The sequence below is a fragment of the Parasteatoda tepidariorum genome, chromosome 9 (assembly GCF_043381705.1).
Source record: "Parasteatoda tepidariorum isolate YZ-2023 chromosome 9, CAS_Ptep_4.0, whole genome shotgun sequence".
Lineage (NCBI taxonomy): Eukaryota > Metazoa > Arthropoda > Arachnida > Araneae > Theridiidae > Parasteatoda > Parasteatoda tepidariorum.
The window spans coordinates 67,383,304-67,403,746 of NC_092212.1; the positions used below are offsets into that span (position 1 = coordinate 67,383,304).

General features: G+C 31.3%; 1 protein-coding gene across 4 annotated transcripts in view; it reads right to left on the reverse strand.

Annotated features, from left to right (window-relative positions):
* The window catches only part of LOC107437961 (uncharacterized), an 89,632-nt gene that overhangs the window by 7,237 nt on the left and 61,952 nt on the right, over positions 1-20,443 (reverse strand). For all 4 annotated transcript variants that reach the window (XM_016050113.3, XM_016050112.3, XM_016050114.4 and 1 more), the window contains exons 5-9: positions 13,996-14,253; positions 8,830-9,002; positions 6,554-6,696; positions 2,963-3,108; positions 607-688 (exon numbers count right to left, since the gene is read on the reverse strand). In XM_016050113.3, coding sequence (XP_015905599.1) covers positions 607-688; positions 2,963-3,108; positions 6,554-6,696; positions 8,830-9,002; positions 13,996-14,253 — 802 coding nt within the window. The remainder of the gene's footprint in view (positions 1-606; positions 689-2,962; positions 3,109-6,553; positions 6,697-8,829; positions 9,003-13,995; positions 14,254-20,443) is intronic.

A 20,443-nucleotide genomic window follows, 5' to 3' on the forward strand; every position in this document is an offset into this window, starting at 1 on the left:
TTAACGAATTACATGTCATTTATTTGAATTCAAATTTATTTTAATGACTTAGTATTTACTAAAAAGATGTAATTTTTTTTTAAAAAAAAAAGTTGTTATATGGATTTGAATGATTGTTTTGAATTCTTAGAATTTTGTGGATTTACAATGTACCTAAGTTAGTAGCAAGAAAAGTGAGCTTGGTTTGCGAAGCGAACCATATAAGATTGCGTAGCAATTTTCGGGGGTTGGCGAGCGTTAGCGAGCAGGGGGCGCAGCCCACTAGTTTTCTATTAATTCTTATTTGAACTAAAATTGCATGAGTAGTTATGAGAAAAAATGAAATGTATTAGTGAAGTTTTTATAAAAAAAATAATCTTTTGAACACATAGAACAGCAAGTATTAATGATCTTCTAGTTCTTCTTCCAGTTTGCTTTTTTGACTCATTAAACTATTGATTGAAGAATAACTGTCATTGCCATTTCATTAAAGACCAAAAAAATAAATGAATACACACGAATTATTGTGATGGATACATTGCTTACTTCTAAATTTAAAATAAATTTTTAAAAGCGTAGATATTTATTGAATTATCAGTTTCAATAAAAATTTGAGACGCATCTCACCCGTCAGTATCTATCAATGATATTTGCAAATCTCCTCTTCCGTTTCGAGCTAACATGTCTCGAGCAAATATACCAAACACACCTGGAATTAGAAAGAAAAATATAAACACTTATTACAGTAAAAAATTTTAACAAATAAATATAATATTATGTAATTTAAAATACATTCAAACCCCGCTATAGTAAACATGGTTTATAGTGAACTCCCGGATATAGCGAACGAAATGTTTGCTCCCGTGCCTTGCTATACACACAAAATATTATTCTTTGTGGATATAGCGAATCAGAAGAAGAAAGGAAATCAGATGTTATTAACTTTTTTCTGTCATCGACTAATTTATTTCCTTCGTTTTTTAGTAATTTTGAAATTTCTGAATAAAATACATATACCGATTTTCGAAACCTGTCTATTGCGTAGAATGTAGCCATAAGCATTTTTTTCTTGTTTGCATCTTCTACCTCAGTTGCCATTCCCTAAATAAAGGCCACCCCTAAAGTTTTTGTACGCAAGACGAAGAGTAATAAAAAATAAAAGTTAACACATTTTTTGTTACTACATATTGTTTTTTAATCCTTTTTGTATTTCTTTTTATGGGTCATTTATTTAAATAATGTGTAATAAAAGGGAGCAATACGGAAAAATTGGTTAAGATTGTTTGCATTACGGATATAGTGAACTTCCGGTTATAGTGAATGGAAATTTCGGTCTCATGAAGGTTCACTATAGCGAGGTTTGACTGTTTTATATGGTCTGCAAAGCTTCGAGATATATGCTGCTAAAAGTCATTATCATCCACTGATAAATGTACACAATTAATATATAAACATAAATATTCCTGATCTCTCAGAGAATAACCGTAGATCCATTGTTCGTACTGTCCTTAAAAAAATTAAAAAGTGGTGTTAATTTTCTAGTAAAGAAATCATAAAAACCTCTTTTTATCAGTTTTCATTTTAAAATTTCGTAGGTCGTCGGGCTACTAAAGCAGGGGACTCATCCCCACTGCAGAGGATCAAAACTGCCATGGCATGTCTTCGGATGATCCTTAGGGATGTTTCCCAGACCGTCGCCAATATCCCATTGTGCAGCTCTAGTGCAACGCAAATAAAGTACCTAACTACCACTTGAAAATTTAAAATTGTGATATTGAGACTAGTTATATTTACTTGAAAAAATTAAGCCTAGTGGTGAATATGCACTTTATTTTCGTACTCGGCTACAGCTCCTGGGAGTCATGGGAGCGAGTTAGAATGAATTTCATACCGCGGGAGAAACCTTTTCTCGCAAATACTCTTTCAACTCAATAAATAATTTAAAGTATAGTAAAAGTGAATTTATTCAAACCTAGAGCAGGGGTCTGTTTAGAAGAAATTTGGGTCCGTTTACGGAACCTTCACAAAATATCTTTTCATAAAAACGGACCCTTCACAAAATATTTTAACTTAAAAACGGACCCTTCACAAAATGATTTTTCTTTTAATCGGACCCTTCACAAATTTGTTTATCTTCATTATTATTTTGTTAATCGAATAAACCCTTTCCAGGGCAGAAAACAAGAAAGATGGATGTAAACGAATTAAGTTTTGTCTTCGGCAGACGATTCTTCCATTATTCGTCCGAAATGAATATTCTGCGTTCAGCAGTATAGGCTAAATACCAAATATTTGTATGTTGCATCGCTAATTTAGTAGCTGCAATTGCTGCTTATTTTTTAAAATTTGATTTTTTTAATTATAATTTTAAAGTGTTGAGCATAATCTTGTATGTCTTTACAATTTAAAAACTCCTTAAAAAAAATTTTTTTTTGCAATAACGGACCCTATTTGCACAAATTCACAAAAGCGGACCCTGGTTGAAAGAATGTGATTTAACGTTTATTTTATATTCACAAATTACGAGTCATTTTTCACAATTTTACGAAAACGGACCTTTCACAAAATGTCTGGACAGACCCCTGTAGAGTTAGCCATGAAGTTTTAATTGCTGAAAAGAAAAATCGAAAATATCAAAATACAAACAAATTATTGAAAGAGAACTTCGCCGTAGCACAATCATAAGTTATGCTCTCATATTTTGTTTTGATATCTTGAATTTTTTTTCTTCTGCATTTGAAACTTCGTGGTTTTCTCTAAGTTTGTCTGAGCTTATTTTTTCTATACTATAAATGTTAGAATTTTAAATGAAAAGTATCTCCAGTGATATAGTGTCCTCTGAAAACGACTGAATGTATCTTTTTAAAACGATGAGCATTTTTTGAAAAGTTTTTGCTGTTTCCATACTTTTTTGCCACCTTGTATTAACCTTGTATGAAATAAATTATAAGAGAAAATAGAGGAGTTAGATCTTTATACGTACTGTCTTCATCAATTTCTATTCGGAAATAAAGTGGTTCTCCTATTCTGGTGCCTGTTATATCTGTTCCATTGACATCTGTTATTCTTAGTCGAATGTTGGGTGTGGGAGCGGTGGCATTTACAACAGCTGTGGCAGCAGGCTCCAACCTTGAAATGTGTAACATTTAATTTTAACGATTTAATATAGTCAAAAGTTAGTTATAGATTTATTATATAGTTATAGTTTTACTTATAGTCATAGTTTTATTTTATAGTTATATTATATAGTAAAGTTATAATTTTCTTGCCTAAAAAAATAGAGAATGGTAGTTTTATACATAAGAGAAACTCATATAACCCTCAAATATTCCGCAAAAAAAATAATAAATAAATAAACGGATTACCCTGAATAACTTTTGATCTATTGATCGGATTTTCATTTTCTTGGATTCAATCTTAATGGTTCAAGGGAGTGACTTCAAATATACTAATTAATAAGTGCAGACGATATTTTAAGTTATGAAATCAGATACAAAAATTTACTTCGACGGAATGCCTTTTATTCGACGTATTCGGATTTCTGACCCCAAAATATAGTGGGTAGCCGCAACCTGTTTGCTCAGGAGTGGTCAGGAGATTTTGGTCTAGTTTGGTCAGGATAGCGCTCCAAAGTTTGGATCCCTTAATATTAATTCTACTTTTTGCGTCTTTCACCCTATCTCGAGAACTTCTTAAGTGAATTGAAAATTTTTTGCATGCAATTATGAAATTCGTTTACACAAAAATAATTTCATACAAAAAATAAATTTTAGTAAATATTTATTATTATTTTATTTAAGAATGGTATTGAAAATTTTTTACATTGTAAGGTATACAATTTTTTGCGTCATTTTAAAGAATATAATTTTGAATGGCAAAATACAAATTTTGAGCAAAATCGATCGAATAGTTCCTGAGAAATCAAGTTTTAAATATCCGACTTTTTTGAAATTTAATTTCTCAGAAACTATTCAACCGATTTTGCTCTAATTTGGTATTTTGTTTTCTAAAGTTGTTCTTTAAAATGATGCAGAAAAAAAATCGCATACCTTACAGGTCAAAATTGTTTCGACCATTATTAAATAAAATAATAAATATTTACTAAAAATTAATTTTTGCATGGGATTACCTTTGGACAATCGAATTTTATAATTGTGTGCAAATTTTTTTTCCATTTCGCTTCAAAAGTTTTCGAGATACAGCGAAATACGAAAAAAGTAAAATTAACATTAAGGGGTACAAACTTTGAAACACTCTCCTGACCATATTTCCCAGATTGCGGCCACCCCCTATATTTTGGGGGACAGAACTCTGAATAAAATGTATATTTATTATGAGAAAGTATGTTTTTGTGTCTGATTTCGTAACTTAAAATATCATCGGCACTTGTTAATTAGCATATTTGAGGTCACCTCCTTGAACCTTCACGAATGAGTTCTAGAACGTGAAGATTCGATCGTTAGATCAAAAGTTATTCAGGGTGGTCCGTTTATTGCTCATTGTACGACAAAATATTAGTTAAATATTATATTTTAATTATGATTATCAGATTTAAGTAGCATTGTAAAGTAAGTTTGCTTTTAAAGTTTAAAACAAGGGAACATTCATAAATTAAAATATACAATTACTTTAATTACCTAAAATAAAAAACGAAAAAATAAACTAGTTTCTGAGTAACAAAAATGAAATTGTAAAATATAAATTGAAAACCACAAGAAAGCAACCTTATTTAGCAGTTTTAATTAAACAAATACTTAAACAATTACACTCAACACATAAAACACTTTTAATTAAACAATTAACATTGTGGGCACAAGAAAATATGAAAAAAAGTGTAGATAACAGTAGGAGGAAAAACTGTAGTTTGTTGTTTTATGAAAACTAGAATGTTTTTATGATTTTAGGTTAATGTATTAAGATGCAGAATGTCAGTGTTTTATATATTTTAATACTACCACGGCGAATTAAAGTTTTAAATGAAATATATTTGTATGAGCAATCGTATCTTTAACTGATAAAGTAATATCTTAATAATGAAATTTTAGCTCACTAACGAGGCCGGGATAGCCTGGTCGGTAGGGCGCTGGGCCTATGTCCGAGAGTTCGTGGGTTCGAACTCCGCCTACCGAAGACTCCCCGTGTAGTAAATGGTGACTGATGCACGTTAAATCTGTCGAGTGTTCCCATAACAAATCAATACCTCTGGGGGTACTGGATTGGAGATCGATCCTTCTCTGATCCAGGTCAAAAATTACGATCTGTGGATGAATGAATGGATGTATGAATGGGTCTGCCATATAAATAGGTGTGACGTGTGTGTGGCTGAAGACGAATTCTTGGCCGCAGATGGCGCCACTGAAAAACAAGAAACGCACCCTCTACCTTAAATTTGCTCGGTTTCACCAAGCAGGCTTGCTAGTGTGGCAAGTGGCATTAGAAAATTCTTAGTTTAAATTCTAGTTCTAGTTTAAATTCTTAGACCTGCAAGAACTCAGTTATTAAGGTGTCAATATACCTGTAGCAGTGGTCAGAAAAACTACATTTTCTTTGTAGTTAACTACCACTTTGTTTATTACAATTGTAGTTTATTACAACTACTTTTTTTTGAACGTAGCGACTACATACTACTTGTAGTCGAAATGTAGTCACTACTTCGCTACTTTAAGAAGACAACCATAGCTGGAGAACTTAATTTTCACAAAAATTGAAAATGATTTTGAAAAAAAAAGTTGACTTATTTAAATATGAGGAGTTATTAAAAAGTTTTAATTCATGTTTTCATGAAATAGTTTTCTATTCGAAAGCACTTTCTACGAATTTGTTCTTTCAACTTTCAAACTCTATGTTTTTCTCGACAATGATTTATGAAATTCTAAGTAATTATCGAATATTTGTGATTTAAGTGTTCAATGCTATTTCATATTCTATAGCAAATAAAGTACAGTGCGAAAAACAAAAAACGGATCACCCTGAATAACTTTTGTTCTAATGATCAGATCTTCACATTCTAGGACTCATTCTTAATGGTTTGAGGGGATAATCGCAAATATGCTAATTAATTCATACAAACAATATTTTATCAGAAATCAGACACAAAAACGTACTTTATAGTTCCTGTGCAATCGAATTTCAAAAAAGTTAGACATTTAAAATTCGACTTCTCAGGAACAACTCGACCGATTTCGCAACGATTTTTCCGACCATCAAACATAGATCTTATTAACGTTTAGTAATAGATCTTATTAACAAATAAGCAGCAACCACAGAGGCATTCTTATTGCGTACGTTGATTTGCCCGCGAAAGATTTGCACCAATCAGATACGAAACATTTTATGCTTTTGAACTTTGTTTCTTTATTTAATTAACGTTAAAAGTAGTTGCCAGGAATTGCTACAAACTACGGTTTTTTGTTTTTGTTTCGCACTACTCACTATGCTACTACGCTCTGCTCTACAAACTACGGAAAGAAGTAGCAACTACAGTAGTTTCGCTACTTCCGACCCTTTATCAGTTGTAAAGCAGTCCAATCACCAAGTTACAAAGCATTATCAGATAATATAATTCACTGCATACCCTTGTGAAACTTGGAAAGTCTTAGTTATTGTTCGATTTGTTTCTTCAAAGAGTGAACAATACAGTTTTATCACACGGTCTCCTTTTTGTTGAATTAGTGGATGATATTGTACAACAACTGTATTGGTGATATGATCTGAATCCTAAAAGAAAGAAAAATCTAGATTAAATAACTGTCATTAGAAAAGTTTTTATTAAGTATATTATGTATATTGACAATGTTCACATTATAGAGAGTTAGTAAAAAAATAATGTCAATAGTGCTATATTTATTCTATGAAAACAATCTTTATTTTAGCTGCAATAAATTTGAAAAATTTTACACAATCAAACGGTTAGTTCATTAGTTCAAAATATTTTATTTATTTATTTTTAAAAATTTTTTTAAAAAATAAATTTTGTTTTATCAGTTTTTTGAAATTCTATTTTAGCGTTTATAGCATTAGTAATAGATGGAGAAAAGTTGTCAAACCTCGGAATCATCGTGAAGCATTTACGTCGTTTTTTTTTTTTTTTACAAATTTTGTATATGAAAATAATGATTACAATTTTAGACATTTAGGTCAAGATTTCTTTTTAAAATAACAGTTTGTTATGCAAAAGTTTCTCGACCATTTGCAGTTAAGAAAAAAAGGTTGTTTTCATAAAGTTTGAACCAAACCCTTTCCATGCGTTATTATTTTTGTCTAATCTATGGTCTCCATGGGTCTTAGAAATTTATAATCATCGGTTAACCAAACTCTCAAAGGCGCTAAGAAAATTGTTATTTTTCAAGTTACTTCTTTAATGTTAAGATAATTCATTAAGTAAAATTCAAAAACATTTACATTATCTTTGAGAAAAAAAGATTACAAATATTTGAAAACTTCGATGTTCTATTTTTGATTAGCAGTTTTGAAATTGTTTAGGATCCGTGGGAAATCAGATTATAATCCTTTAATATGGCTTAAAAGCACAGAACAGAGCATTAACCAGTCAAGTGGTAATACTCCGGTTTAAAAGGGTAAAAATATTATGTTATTTTATCGAATAAACGCGACATGGTATTTAGTAAAATAAAACTGCAAAAATTACGCTATATTCTCAATAGAGAAATTAAACTGCAAAAAAAAAAAAAAAAAAAAAAAAAAAAAAAAAAAAAAAAAGAGAAAAAAAAAAAGAAAAAATTACTTTATGAGGATGTTACAAATTTTAAAGGTTTAAACATCACTTTAATTCTATAAACCAAGTTGGTCCGCTTTAATATCTAGATAAATTTTCATTAATTAATAAAAGTATTTTTACAGAAACAAATTTTTTTCATTAATTTACAAACATATTTTGGTATTTTAGTAGACCGAATTCGTAAAAACAATATTTTTATTCAATCGTTTTCTACCACTTTTGCCAGATATTTTTCTGGTTTTGGCCCTCTGTTTTATTACTGTCAGCTACAAAATGCTGAGAATTATCTACATAAAAAGCAGGAAAAAATAAAGAAGTTAAGCAAAACCTTTACTTGATCTTAAAATTAAATACGAGTAAATAGTATCCTGATATCTAATATATATAATTCTCTAACTTGCTCCTAAATTTTGGCTGTATTTCTTTTCCGCTGGTGGCAACGTTTGCTTTGTTTTGTTTACGTTACTATTTTTCTTACACGGCGACAAAAAAAAGCTTCATTACAACTCCCCGAATGGCAACGGTAGAAAATCGACCAATGATTGCCGCTAAAAATGTCACATGCCAAATCTAGCTGAGGTGGCTCAACATATAGCACTTTTAAAAAACGGAAACTGAAATAATCAGAGAGCATCAGCTGCAGCAATCTCATACTATTAAGCTAGGCAGAAGTGAGTACTCTTTGTCGATAGATCTCTATTTTAGTATTTTGTCGAAAGCGCTTTTTTTCACAAATTTATATATTACGAATTTATTTGACGATTTTTAATTTATATCACGAATTATACTATAGCACATTTCTAATAGGTTTAACGAATTGCATGTCATTTATTTGAATTCAAATTTATTTTAATGACTTAGTATTTACTAAAAAGATGTAATTTTTTTTTTTAAAAAGTTTTTGTATGGATTTGAATGATTGTTTTGAATTCTTAGAATTTTGTGCATTTGCAATGTACCTAAGTTAGTAGCGAGCGAAGCGAGCTTGGTTTGCGAAGCAAACCTTATAAGATTGCGTAGCAATTTTCGGGGGTTGCCGAGCGTTAGCGAGCAGGGCGCCCAACCCACTAGTTTTATGAAATATGCATCCGGTTAAACTTTATTCCACTTACTTCAACTTCAACTCCACATTGGCCTTTAACATCCATTACAAACCTGGTTATAACCTGCTTCTCACCAAAAACTTGACATGCGTAAGGTTTGCTTTGCGAGTAAATTCGTCCATCGAAAGGTTCTCTAGTTTTGAGTACCAGTTGCATGGTCGTATCAGTACATGTCAGTTTCACTGAAATATGAGATATTTGAATTAATTCAACATCATATTTGAAATGATTTTTAACAAAACTAAATTTATGACCCATTTTAATGGGTCGAATATATACATTCTATCTCAAAGATATTAAAGAAATCTAGAACTGATACTATTAAATTGCATTTTAAATTTGAGACATTTCTTTTCTCGTTATTTTCGATCCGTTATCTTAACTATAATGTCAATACGACGCACGAGTTTCTAATTGTGCATTTAAATTATCACTTTTTGATGCTATTTGTTTATGCATATTTCATCGTAAACGTAAGTTAGTTTTCCATCGTTTTTTTCGGTAGTTAGCACCAAGTACGTGGTATTTAGAATTCCGGTATTTTAATACTATGTTATTGCAACATGAAAAAAAAAATCGAAAACTGGAGGAAAACTCGAATTTTTAAACTGCTCGTTGTTTGTAATTTTGTTTTGAATTTTTTGTAAATTATATGATTTTTTTTAGGAAAAAATTAGAAAAAACTCCTTTTTAATTTAAAATTCATAAGACATCTAATAATTCAATGAATAGTAATAATATAGCATAACACCAATTAAATATTTGATCTTAATTTGTGCTATAATAGTTTTGTTTTTATTTTTTGCTTAAACTCTATAAATTTTAATATTTAGTTGAAACATGCATTACTCCTTAAAATATTTAGTTTTCTTACACTTAATTCTGTGCGCATTATAGTTTTTTTGTAAGTTTATAGTATCTCTTTTCCTCAAAAAAATATATGATAATTATTGATAAGAAAGCGAAATAAATTCAGAAATATCAGTTTTTTTAATAGTTTTATATAATTTTAATAATTAAAAGTATTTAACTTTCAGAAAATCTGTTACAAAGTTTACTAGTAAAAATATAACAGTATTCAGGATACCAGTTTTGAGATAAAAATTTTTCTTAACATCAATTTTGAGATAAAAATTATTATATTTACCACCAACATGACTAAATATGCGTGCGGCCCTAAGTGTGGCCCATGACCCAAAAAGTTTGTGCACCCCTGACATAGATGTTTAAGCTACAGTCATCAAACTTCTTAAAAGAAGTTTGATGACTGCTTATAGAAGTTTATAAATAAAGAGCATTTTTTTTAAAAAAAAAGCGTTGCTAGCATACGTTGTAAGAATTTTTTTTTTTTAAATAAAAGCGTTCTTTCTAGCGCTTGGATTTACTCAAGCATGATGATGTTACACATACTCATTTTCACTTTTATTTAGTTTAATTATGCAAATTTAGAAAATATGGTATTAATAGAAATTAATGCCCATTTTCTGCCATAAGAAAAAAGAATAGCATTGTGAAACGATACAGTCAGCGGAAATAGATAAAATAACTGAAATTAAATTTTTTCCTAAACATGTTCTGAATACATTGATTTTATAACATCTATAAATATTTAAATCATGAGAGAATGATACTTAAAGAAGTTCCCGACATCATCGCAATGCCATGTTTCAAAGTTTTTTCACTTTAGCCACAGTAGCGCCATCTAGTAACACTAAACGGAAGCGTTTAGTTAATACTGTAGATATGAATTGCAACTAAACTAAAATACATTCTGTTAAATTTTTATTTGCTGCCATTTATTTTCCGCAAATTTTATGTATGATAAAAATAATTATCCGTATTGATAAAAGTAAAAATCTGTATTAATAATTTATCGGGAAGCATATATAGAGCAATTAAATAAAATAACACTTATTCATATTTTTCTAAAAAAAAAAAAAAAAAAAAAAAAAAAAAAAAAAAAAAAGCCGGACAAGTAATGCACAGAAATACGCATCGATGGTGATGATAATTTATTTTTATTACAAAAATAAATTTAAGAAGGAGAAAATAGATACACATTTAAAAATGTAAATTAAAACGAAATTTTTTTAAAAAAAGTAGGTAAACACTCGACAACCTTACAAAAAAAAAAAATAATTCATCCAAGAATTATATGAAATTAAATAACTAAACGATCAAAGGAAAATTTCATAAATACAATCAAAAATAAGAAAAATGAAATTTTTTTTTAAATTTTTTTTTATTTTATAACCAGTGGCGCTGAAATGCCGACCCGATTTTTGAGCTTACAACTATCAGTTTTCTAACCCGTAGCCTTGTAATCTTAAATTCAACCCACAAGACAAGGGAACTCTTCAAGCCTTTTTATTAGAACAAACCCGCATTTACGTTATATCTATACCTGCTTTACATTAGCCCAACGGTAAGCGGATTTTAACCCATGATCTGTCGACCATTGAGGAAAATTTGTGCGAGCACTGCGGTAGGTGCGAGCCCTGAGCAGAATTCCAATCAACCAGCCATAGCTTCAAATCAAACCTGGGTCATTTTATTTATCCCATGAGCCAAAGTGGTCTAGATTAACTCATAATTCAATTAGTAGTTAAACTTATTAATGCTGCATACTTTGACGGGAAACGTTAATTTGAAAATAATTCCTACAGCCTCCAACTATTGTACTTCAGGTACTCGAGCTATAGGTTCTTAAACCAAACTCTAAATGTAAAAAGTATGCTGATTGTACTGCTAATACTTTTCCATTCAATCATGCTGTTATTACTTACTTACTATTATTTATTTAGTTATTTACTCGAGAGAAAAAAAATCATTTATTAAATTGTGAACACCGTGGATAACAAATCTAACTAATATATACAGTCGCTGGCCAAACTATTAGACTCACTATAAGATTCTATGTAAAATCTTAATTATCAGTATATACTATACAGCTTTATTGCTTTTACGCAACTGAAACTGGTTTGTACTTGTTTACGTTCGTCTATCAATTGGCTAACATTGTAACGCAATACGTTAAAAATAAATACAAATAGGAAGTATATAAAAAATCTCCTGAATAAAAACCCATTACATGTATGTTTAAATATAAAAGTATTGCATGTAAACTCGTGCGAATCATGTAATTATTAAAACACTACAGTGCGTCTAATAATTTTGTCTAATTATTGTAATATAATACCTGATGTAATAAATATTCTATATTTATATAATATATCGTCTAATTTATCCAATAGTCGAATTTATATTATACGTCGTCTAATTTATCCAATTGATTACACGAACGTAAACACGTCCAATCAGGTTTCAGTCGTGTAAAAACAACAAAGCTGTATAGAATTACTTGATAACTGAGATTTTACATAGAATCTTATAATGCGTCTAATAATTTATCCAGGGGCAGTATAAACTAATATAATAACTAATACCCTAAGAAAAGAAACACTAAAGGCCTGGTTTCTTAGGACAGGACGCCGTCAGCTGGAAATCAGTGCTAACCTCTGATTGGTCCATTTGTGAGTTTGATAGTGTACGTCATCGAACGCTCATCTTGAACTCGATGACGTATACTATCAAACTCACAAACGGACCAATCAGAGGTTAGCGCTGATTTCCAGCTGACGGCGTCCTGTCCTAAGAAACCAGGCCTTAAGATCCTAGCTTTAAGTGTCAATAGTATTATTGACATTGAAGTAGCCGGTAAGAGGATAGTAAAAGGACGCCAAATTTAAAAATTAGTTAAAATTGTTTGCGGATATAGTGAACTCCCGGTCATAGTGAACCGAAATTTCGGTTCTTTGAAGGTTCACTATTGCGGGGTTTGACTGTATTTTAAAAATTTCTTTTCAGTATTTGAAACTTCATGGCTTACTGTAGATTTGCCTAAACTTATTTTTTCTGTACTTTAAATTTAAACTTAGTTATGTAAATGAAAGAGCATTTGAAATGAAAAGTTTCTCCCGTTGTATGGTGTCCTCTGAACCATCACCTTCTACATCAGAAAGCCTCCACACGGTTTTTCATAAGTAGTCTGCGCAGACTATTTAAAAAGTGAACCAGTCGTATGCATGAATCAATTTTAAAAGTAATTGAGAGAAATTTATCATATATATTTGAGAATTGAATCTGTAGTGGTTGACAAGTGAATAAGGCAAACCAATAATATTCATTAAATTAAGCAAATTTTTAGACATATATTTGCTACCACTTTCTTATTTTAACTAGATTTCAATTAAATGTGTCTATCGTAAATTGGTTTACCTTCATAGTGGTCCGATCTGACTACTTAAGATAAATCGTGTGGAAGCTTTCAGTTATCGGAGGCGTTGTCTTAACTCTAACAGTTAGTATAATGAGTTAGTTTCAGCTATTTAACCCTTTCTAAAGCCGTGGTAAGTATACTTACCACTAATTTTTAAAGTCCATGTTACCTTTTTTACCACTTTTAATTTAGGTTTCCATTTGTTAATAACTCCAGCTTTCTTGAAGTGCGTTTGAATAAAATTGACAACCATTTTTTAGTATAAGAAAACATATAAAAGTTACAAAATGCACAGAGATGCCAACTGCTCCGGACACGCCAAAATAATTAAAAAAACGGTAAATAACTACGAAGTAAAATTTGCAAATATTTGACTATTTTTGCTGGCTTTTTTAAAGGTATAGTAGATAAATTCATTAAGAGGTGAATTATATGAGCCTACGAATTTTTTAGAAATAGTGGTGGATAAAAATCTACTAAATTGAATATATTAAACCGAGAATCACAATTATTAAACTACCATTTTAAAATACGTATTTGCTCTCCGGAGCAAGTTGGCATCTCTGAATGCATAATTCCTTCTGAAGTTAGTCGCATTTATAAAATTTATTTTAAAAATAAAAAAAAAAGTCAATAAGTTCCTAATAGGTCGTGGTAAATATACTTACCACCAAAAAAAAAAGCATTAAAATTCAAATTAATTTTTTATAAACTAAATGAGTTTTTCTTTTCTTATATCAATTACTATTTTTATATGAATTTCAATTCCAAAAATTCTTTAATTTAACTTAACTACAAACTAATAGCCCATTAAAGGGTTAGTTGAGAGAAGAACTATTTCCTAAACCGTGGATAAAAAATAGTTAATCCAACCCCAAGAGAAGAAATCGACTTACAATCTAGGCAATTAGATCTTTGGTAATAAGATGTTCCTATTCTTCTGCGCACAGCACTGGAACCTAGATTAAATGTGTCGTCGCTGCTCAATTTGCACGATGAACTAGATTCTCGATAACTGTAAGCATGACAGAGGAAATTCGGTGTTGTGTCGCATTGCTGCTGACACTCAAACTTTGATGATGATGTTATGGATGCATCAACCCTTTCAATGTCCGTATCTGACTTCTCTTCATAATCACAACCCGTGCTGCCATCTGGGAAGAAAAAGATTACGCATTATTATCAGCCATTATATCAACAATATATAAGGTGGTGGCTATACTTACACAGGGCTGACAACTACTACGATTTTGCAAAATATTTTAACACGTTGAGCGCCGCGTCAGTCATCGGTGGCTGACACTGGACTTTCCATTTAGGCCGCGTCAGCCACCGGTGTCTGACACTGAAATTACATTTAGGCCGCATCAACCATCAGTGGCTGACACTGAAATTACATTTAAGCTGCGTCTGCCACAGCTGGCTGACAGCGTATAACATGATATAGAACTATGAAATTTACACTCTTTTATGGAATTGCAGAAAATTTATTCAAAATTTACTTAATTATTGTGATTCTTGGTTTAATAAATTCAATTTAGTAGATTTTTATCCACCATTATTTATGCATAATTCGTAGGCTTATATCATTCACCACTTTTGTCAGATAGGTCAGGAGACTTGGAGGCGGTACTACTTGGTGCTCTGTCTTTCCTATTGTGCTATCTGTCCTCTTCTACTTGACGAAGGTTTATAAGCCTATTTTGAGCATACAAGCCTGAAAATTTATGTAATTGCAATAACCAATCGGATATGTCATGATAAACCTTCTAAAAAAATAGCAAAATCCGTCTAATATTTGTAAATTTAGTTTGTAGTTATTTACCGTGGGCCAGATGGGCAAGCCATGCAAAATTAGCGTGGCGTTCAACGTGTTAAAGAGGGGTAGACAATCGGATACCTGCAAGTGACGTAGTGCGGGTATCTCGATCCTGATTGGTTGTTGAAACGTGGCAGTTGCTTACGTTAGCAACTCTTTTTTTTCCATTCTATTTCGAGTAAGCCAGCCCGTCAAGTCGAAATTCTGTGACACATTCTAAATTCTTTCACAAAGATTCTTTCTTAAAGATTTAAATTATTTCACTATGAATTTAAGCAGAGACTTAACATAAAGATAGGCACAACGTCACGTGGAACATAAATTAATTATGCATCGAAGTTGCCAGGTACACAAAACAAAAATATATCACGGTTACAAAGAAATACATAAACAAATAATAAATCTAAGTTAAATAAAAGAAGTTGACGTGAAAGAATTATATTTCAACTATGTGCGATACAGCTCTGTGTTTAATTAAAGTATCGTTAATTAACATTCTAATTTATTAGATAACTTCAATGCGCCATTTTGCTGATAAGGATAAGTTGCCGCTGACCTTATAGGTCACATGTGTGGGTATGGGAGATCTTCTTCTTGAAGTGCAAGTACCCAATTAAAACCTAAACCTCTCTGAATATTTGGTGATTTTGTCAAAATTTTAAGAGCCTTACCACGAATATGCTAGATCAAAGTGGCGTTTTTTAAGAACTTTTAAATCCTTAATAAATTCTAGTGTGGAAAATGACTTGAAATCAAATGTACGAAACAAAGAATAACATAAACATAATAGATACTGCAGAAAGAAATTTTTCCAAAACGCGTAGTAAGTTGGCAAGCCTGCTTACGCACAGCATATTCAAAGCTGCCAACTTTCCGTGCTTTTTGTAAAAATTTATTCTAGTTGTAGCAAAGTTTATGTTTAAATGTATTAATTTTTATTCATTTAAACTTATTTTTCACGCCACTATATATAAATGATTTAAAAGTTCATATGCAACGCTTCTTTGTTCTAACTCTACAAAGGTAAGGCTTTTAGAATGTTAGCAAAGTTATCAGAAATTATAAAAACTTTAGCTTTTAAATGTTTACCACTTTATTAACACGTTGAGCGCCGCATCAGCCATAGGTGGCTGACACTGAAATTACATTTAGGCTGCGTCAACCACCGGTGGCTGACACTGAAATTACATTTAGGCCGCGTTAACCACCGGTGGCTGACACTGACCTTTCACATAGGCCGCGAAAAACAGCTGACTGACAGCGTATAACATAATATAGAACTATAAAATTTACACTCTTTTATGGAATTGCAGAAAATTTATTCAAAATTTACTTAATTATTGTGATTCTTGGTTTAATAAATTCAATTTAGTAGATTTCTATCCACCACTATTTCTACATAATTCGTAAGTTTATATAATTCACCACTTTTATCAGATATGTCATGATAAACCTTCTAAAAAATAGAAAAATACGTCTAATATTTGCAAATTTAGCTTGTAGTTATTAACCATGGCCAGATGGGCAAGCCATGTAAAATTAGCGTGGCGTTCAACGTGTAAAATATTTTGCTAAACGCGTAGTAGTTGGCAGGTCGGCATTTTGTCTATTTGGATGGTTGTTGATAACCACAGTCTTCAAAATTCAGTCTAAAATGCACACAAGAAACCAGACTTTTTTTTGTGTTAAAAAGAAAGTATATAAAGTTTGAAACTAAATTTTGGTCTATATTTTAAGGCACTCAAAGTGTGGGCTTATTATTTTTTTTTTAATTTTCAACAACGAAAAAGCTTATGAGGACATTTTAAAAGCGATAAACTTCAGTTTCTATAGATTTATTTCATGAGCTCAAACTCTAATTTTAGTCCCATGAATTTCAATGAAAAGTGAATTTAAAAATTATTCATTTATTAGGATGGCATGCATGTCTTGCATCGCTGCACCAATTAAACAATTTTCTAATCATTCTTTTACCTCATTCGTGCATTCATAATTGCAATTTTAAGTAAAGTAGCAATATTTTGTATAACAAAAGCGAGATTATTTTTGACCTTGTATTTAGAAGAACAGTTAAAAAGTAACAATAAGACAATTATAACAATACAAAATTATTATTTCCTTTTACAAAGAAGTCCAGAAAGAAAATCGAAAACGAAACTTTACTTTGGCTCAGTTTTTTTTTTTTTTTTTTTCTGAGACAGAGTCTNTTTTTTTTTTTTTTGCCTCCACACTGGTACATTAAAATCATTTCATCCAATCGGAGTAGTGAACGCACGCACGCTTTCGCGCAGCACAGCGGGAACGACTTGCCAAAACTGTTTAAAAACTTAAACGGTTTTGTATTAAAACCCTAATAATTAAAGGCTTTCAGAACTGCTATTTTCCTGGGAAATAAATAATACCGGTAGTGAGTTTGTTTCACAGGATTTCCACGGTCTGGAATAGCGAAAGTGATATATATCTAGTTGCATTAAGCTATGAATAAATATCTAACTTAGAGGAAATGTATATGGGTGCAGAAAATAACTTGTCAATAATTTTGTCATTCACCAAATAAAAGTTAAATTTAAGCATTTTTCAGTATTGAAAAACCTTAGCTACCACTCATTTATTTTTTCCGTCCCGCAGTGGACTGATCGTTAAGACACGGTTCCCAGCAGATCACCGAAGTCAAGCATCACTGGCTACGGTCAGTGTGCGGGTGGGTGACCACTTGGATCAGTCTGCGTAGGAGCCGAGGGTGTGCGGTATTGGTCCTCGTTAAACTGTGCTACCGTAGAGTGCTCGACTTCGCGCGCAGGTTGTCGGGCTACCGAAGCGGGGGTGCCATCCTCTCCGCAGAGGATCAAAATTGTGATGGCATGTCTTCGGATCATCCTCCGGGATGTTTCCCAGACCGTCGCCAATAGCCCATTGTGCAGCTCTAGTGCGACGTAAATTAACAACAATAACATTTATTTTTACCAGGTTTTTATTGCCGCCTACTTTTATCAAGATAAGGACAAAAGATCATGGACTAATCAAGATAATGACAAAAATTACTTGCAAAATTTATTTATAGTAATTATATGTTAGAGTCGTGGTGGCTCAGGGGATAGAGCGTTCGGCTTCCAATGAGGTAACCTGGGTTCGAATCCCAGCAATGGCTAATCGAATTTCGCACCGACTGACGTAAAATATCCTCGGTGGTATCCTCGATGGACCCAAGTTAAAGTCCGCTTGCCCTCAGGCTAACTATGTTTGATTTTCATGGTTTTCCTCTCCATGTAACGCAAATGCGTGTTAGTTCCATCAAAAAGTCTACCACGAAGGCAAATTTCACTCAATGCTTGAGCCAGTCTTCTGGATTGGGTTCAATATTTCAAGGCTACGGAGTTGAACATTAATAGTCGTAAACCCAAAAATTGGGTCGACTGTTCAACAACGGTTATAAAATATATGTCACAGCTGTTAATAACAATGGGGAACAAATTTTTCGTTGCATTTATACAAGCACTTGATCTTACTTAACTGGGGAGTGAGGATTTCAAATCTGAAATTAGTTTTGCTCGGAAAGTTAAAGATTTTTTTAAAAATAATTTCTTTAATTTCGATTAGTTTTTGCCTGAATCATATTTTATTTAAAGTCTACAAAACATGTACAGGTTTATATTCATACATATACGCTTGTCTGCTCCTTTAAAAATAGACTAAAACATGTGACTTTAACTTGTCGTATTATAAACTGAAATGTATTAACATCTTCTTTCTACTACTCTCTATGTATTAGATAAGTGTAGATAATTAGTATTCACTAGAGTGAATTTTAAAATATCCTAGTGAGAAATATATTTTAAATATTTAAGCTTTTTGCTCGTTGTTAAGATCTTATAATTTTTCATGGTAAGATAGTAAATGTGGTGTAAAATTATAATTTACGAATTTTAATTGTGGTGTTTTGGCGAGAGAGCTTCGAAGAAAGTCCTTAAATATTCTAATAATTTTTGGGAAAACTTTTCAGTCAATTTCTTTCCTTCAACATTTTAGGCTTAACAAACAATTTGCTCAGACTGACAAATTCTAATAGATCTGCGTAGTGGCATGTCAAATTTTGAGTTCCTCCTACGTTGATGCGCCATTTCCATTTTCCTAAATTTTTTTAACGGAATTTATAAAATTGTAAATGTTTTATATAATTCGTATTTTCCAACACAATTTTTTATTTAAATGAAGACAATGGTTTTAAAAATCTCGGAGATTTGTTTTGTAATGCGAAGTAGAAACTCTGTTTATGTGTGTTATGTAGGTATTTAAAAATTTTCCATTAGCTTTAGAACTTCTTTTTGATTTTTTTTTCCAGATCTTGACAGCTCTGTTATAAAATCATAATTCAAATCATATTCCATAACAAATTGAAAAGCGTAATATTGGTTATTAACTCCAATAATTTCACATTTCGCCTACAATTGAAAAGTTTAGCGGTTAAGTATCATTTTCAGAGTGGCTGCAATCAGGGTAAGAAGGAAAAAAAAGTAGTATTTGAATTATTTTATCATAGATTTATTAGAAAGCTTATTATAGAGAGATGATCTCTCTATATATTACGTATATAGATCTATATCTATATAGCTCTCTATATATATTATAGAAATTAGAAGGCTTCCATAATGATTCTTTGTCTTATTTTATTTATCAATACCAGAGCTCGAAAAACCGCCCGTCCTCGGTGGTCAAAAATTCCCCGCGGACAACGAATTTCTCGAATCCAACGTCCGTGCTGACGGCCATTATCCCTTTAATGTTCGCGATACATTTTCAATTTTTGTTATCTTACAAGAGTTTAGCGCCTCACTTCTAAAATTATCCTCTAATCTAGAAAAACAGCAACATACTGATCATGGTGGAATTGATGTTTTCTCTGACTGGGAGTATTGCAGTGGTTGAAAGAGGTTTTCAGCAATGAACTTACAAAAAAAAAAAAACACATTACCATACTTGCCAACTCTTCCGGATTTTCCGGAAGATTTTATTTTCATATTTAAAGTGGTAGTAAATATATACTATTTCTTCTTTTATAAACTTAATTCTTAAATGATTTTGATCACCACTATTCTTACAAAAATTAAGCACATATATTAATATGCGTAACTATCATGATTGTCGCGTTAAACGCAATTATGAACATCTACCTAAATGGAAAACCCCTTTCAGATTTCTGTGCAGAAACCCCTTTAAATCATTGGCTTGATTGTGGAACTGGCAAATGTCATATTTGATTCATTTAGAAAACGCAGTACCCTCGGATAAATTGACATTCCAGATAACTTGACCTTTGTCATTTAAATTTTTTCATAAAATAAATACTAGGTTTTACTATTAGTAACCTAGTATTTCTTTTACTGTATAATGTAATCCTAGTAACTACTAATTCATTGAGCAATTTATATAAATATTAGTAATAAATAAGAGAAAATTATATATTTATTTATTTAGAAGCTACGGGTTAGTTTCAAAGGAGGACGGCTGCATTGTTGGACATGCCGTCC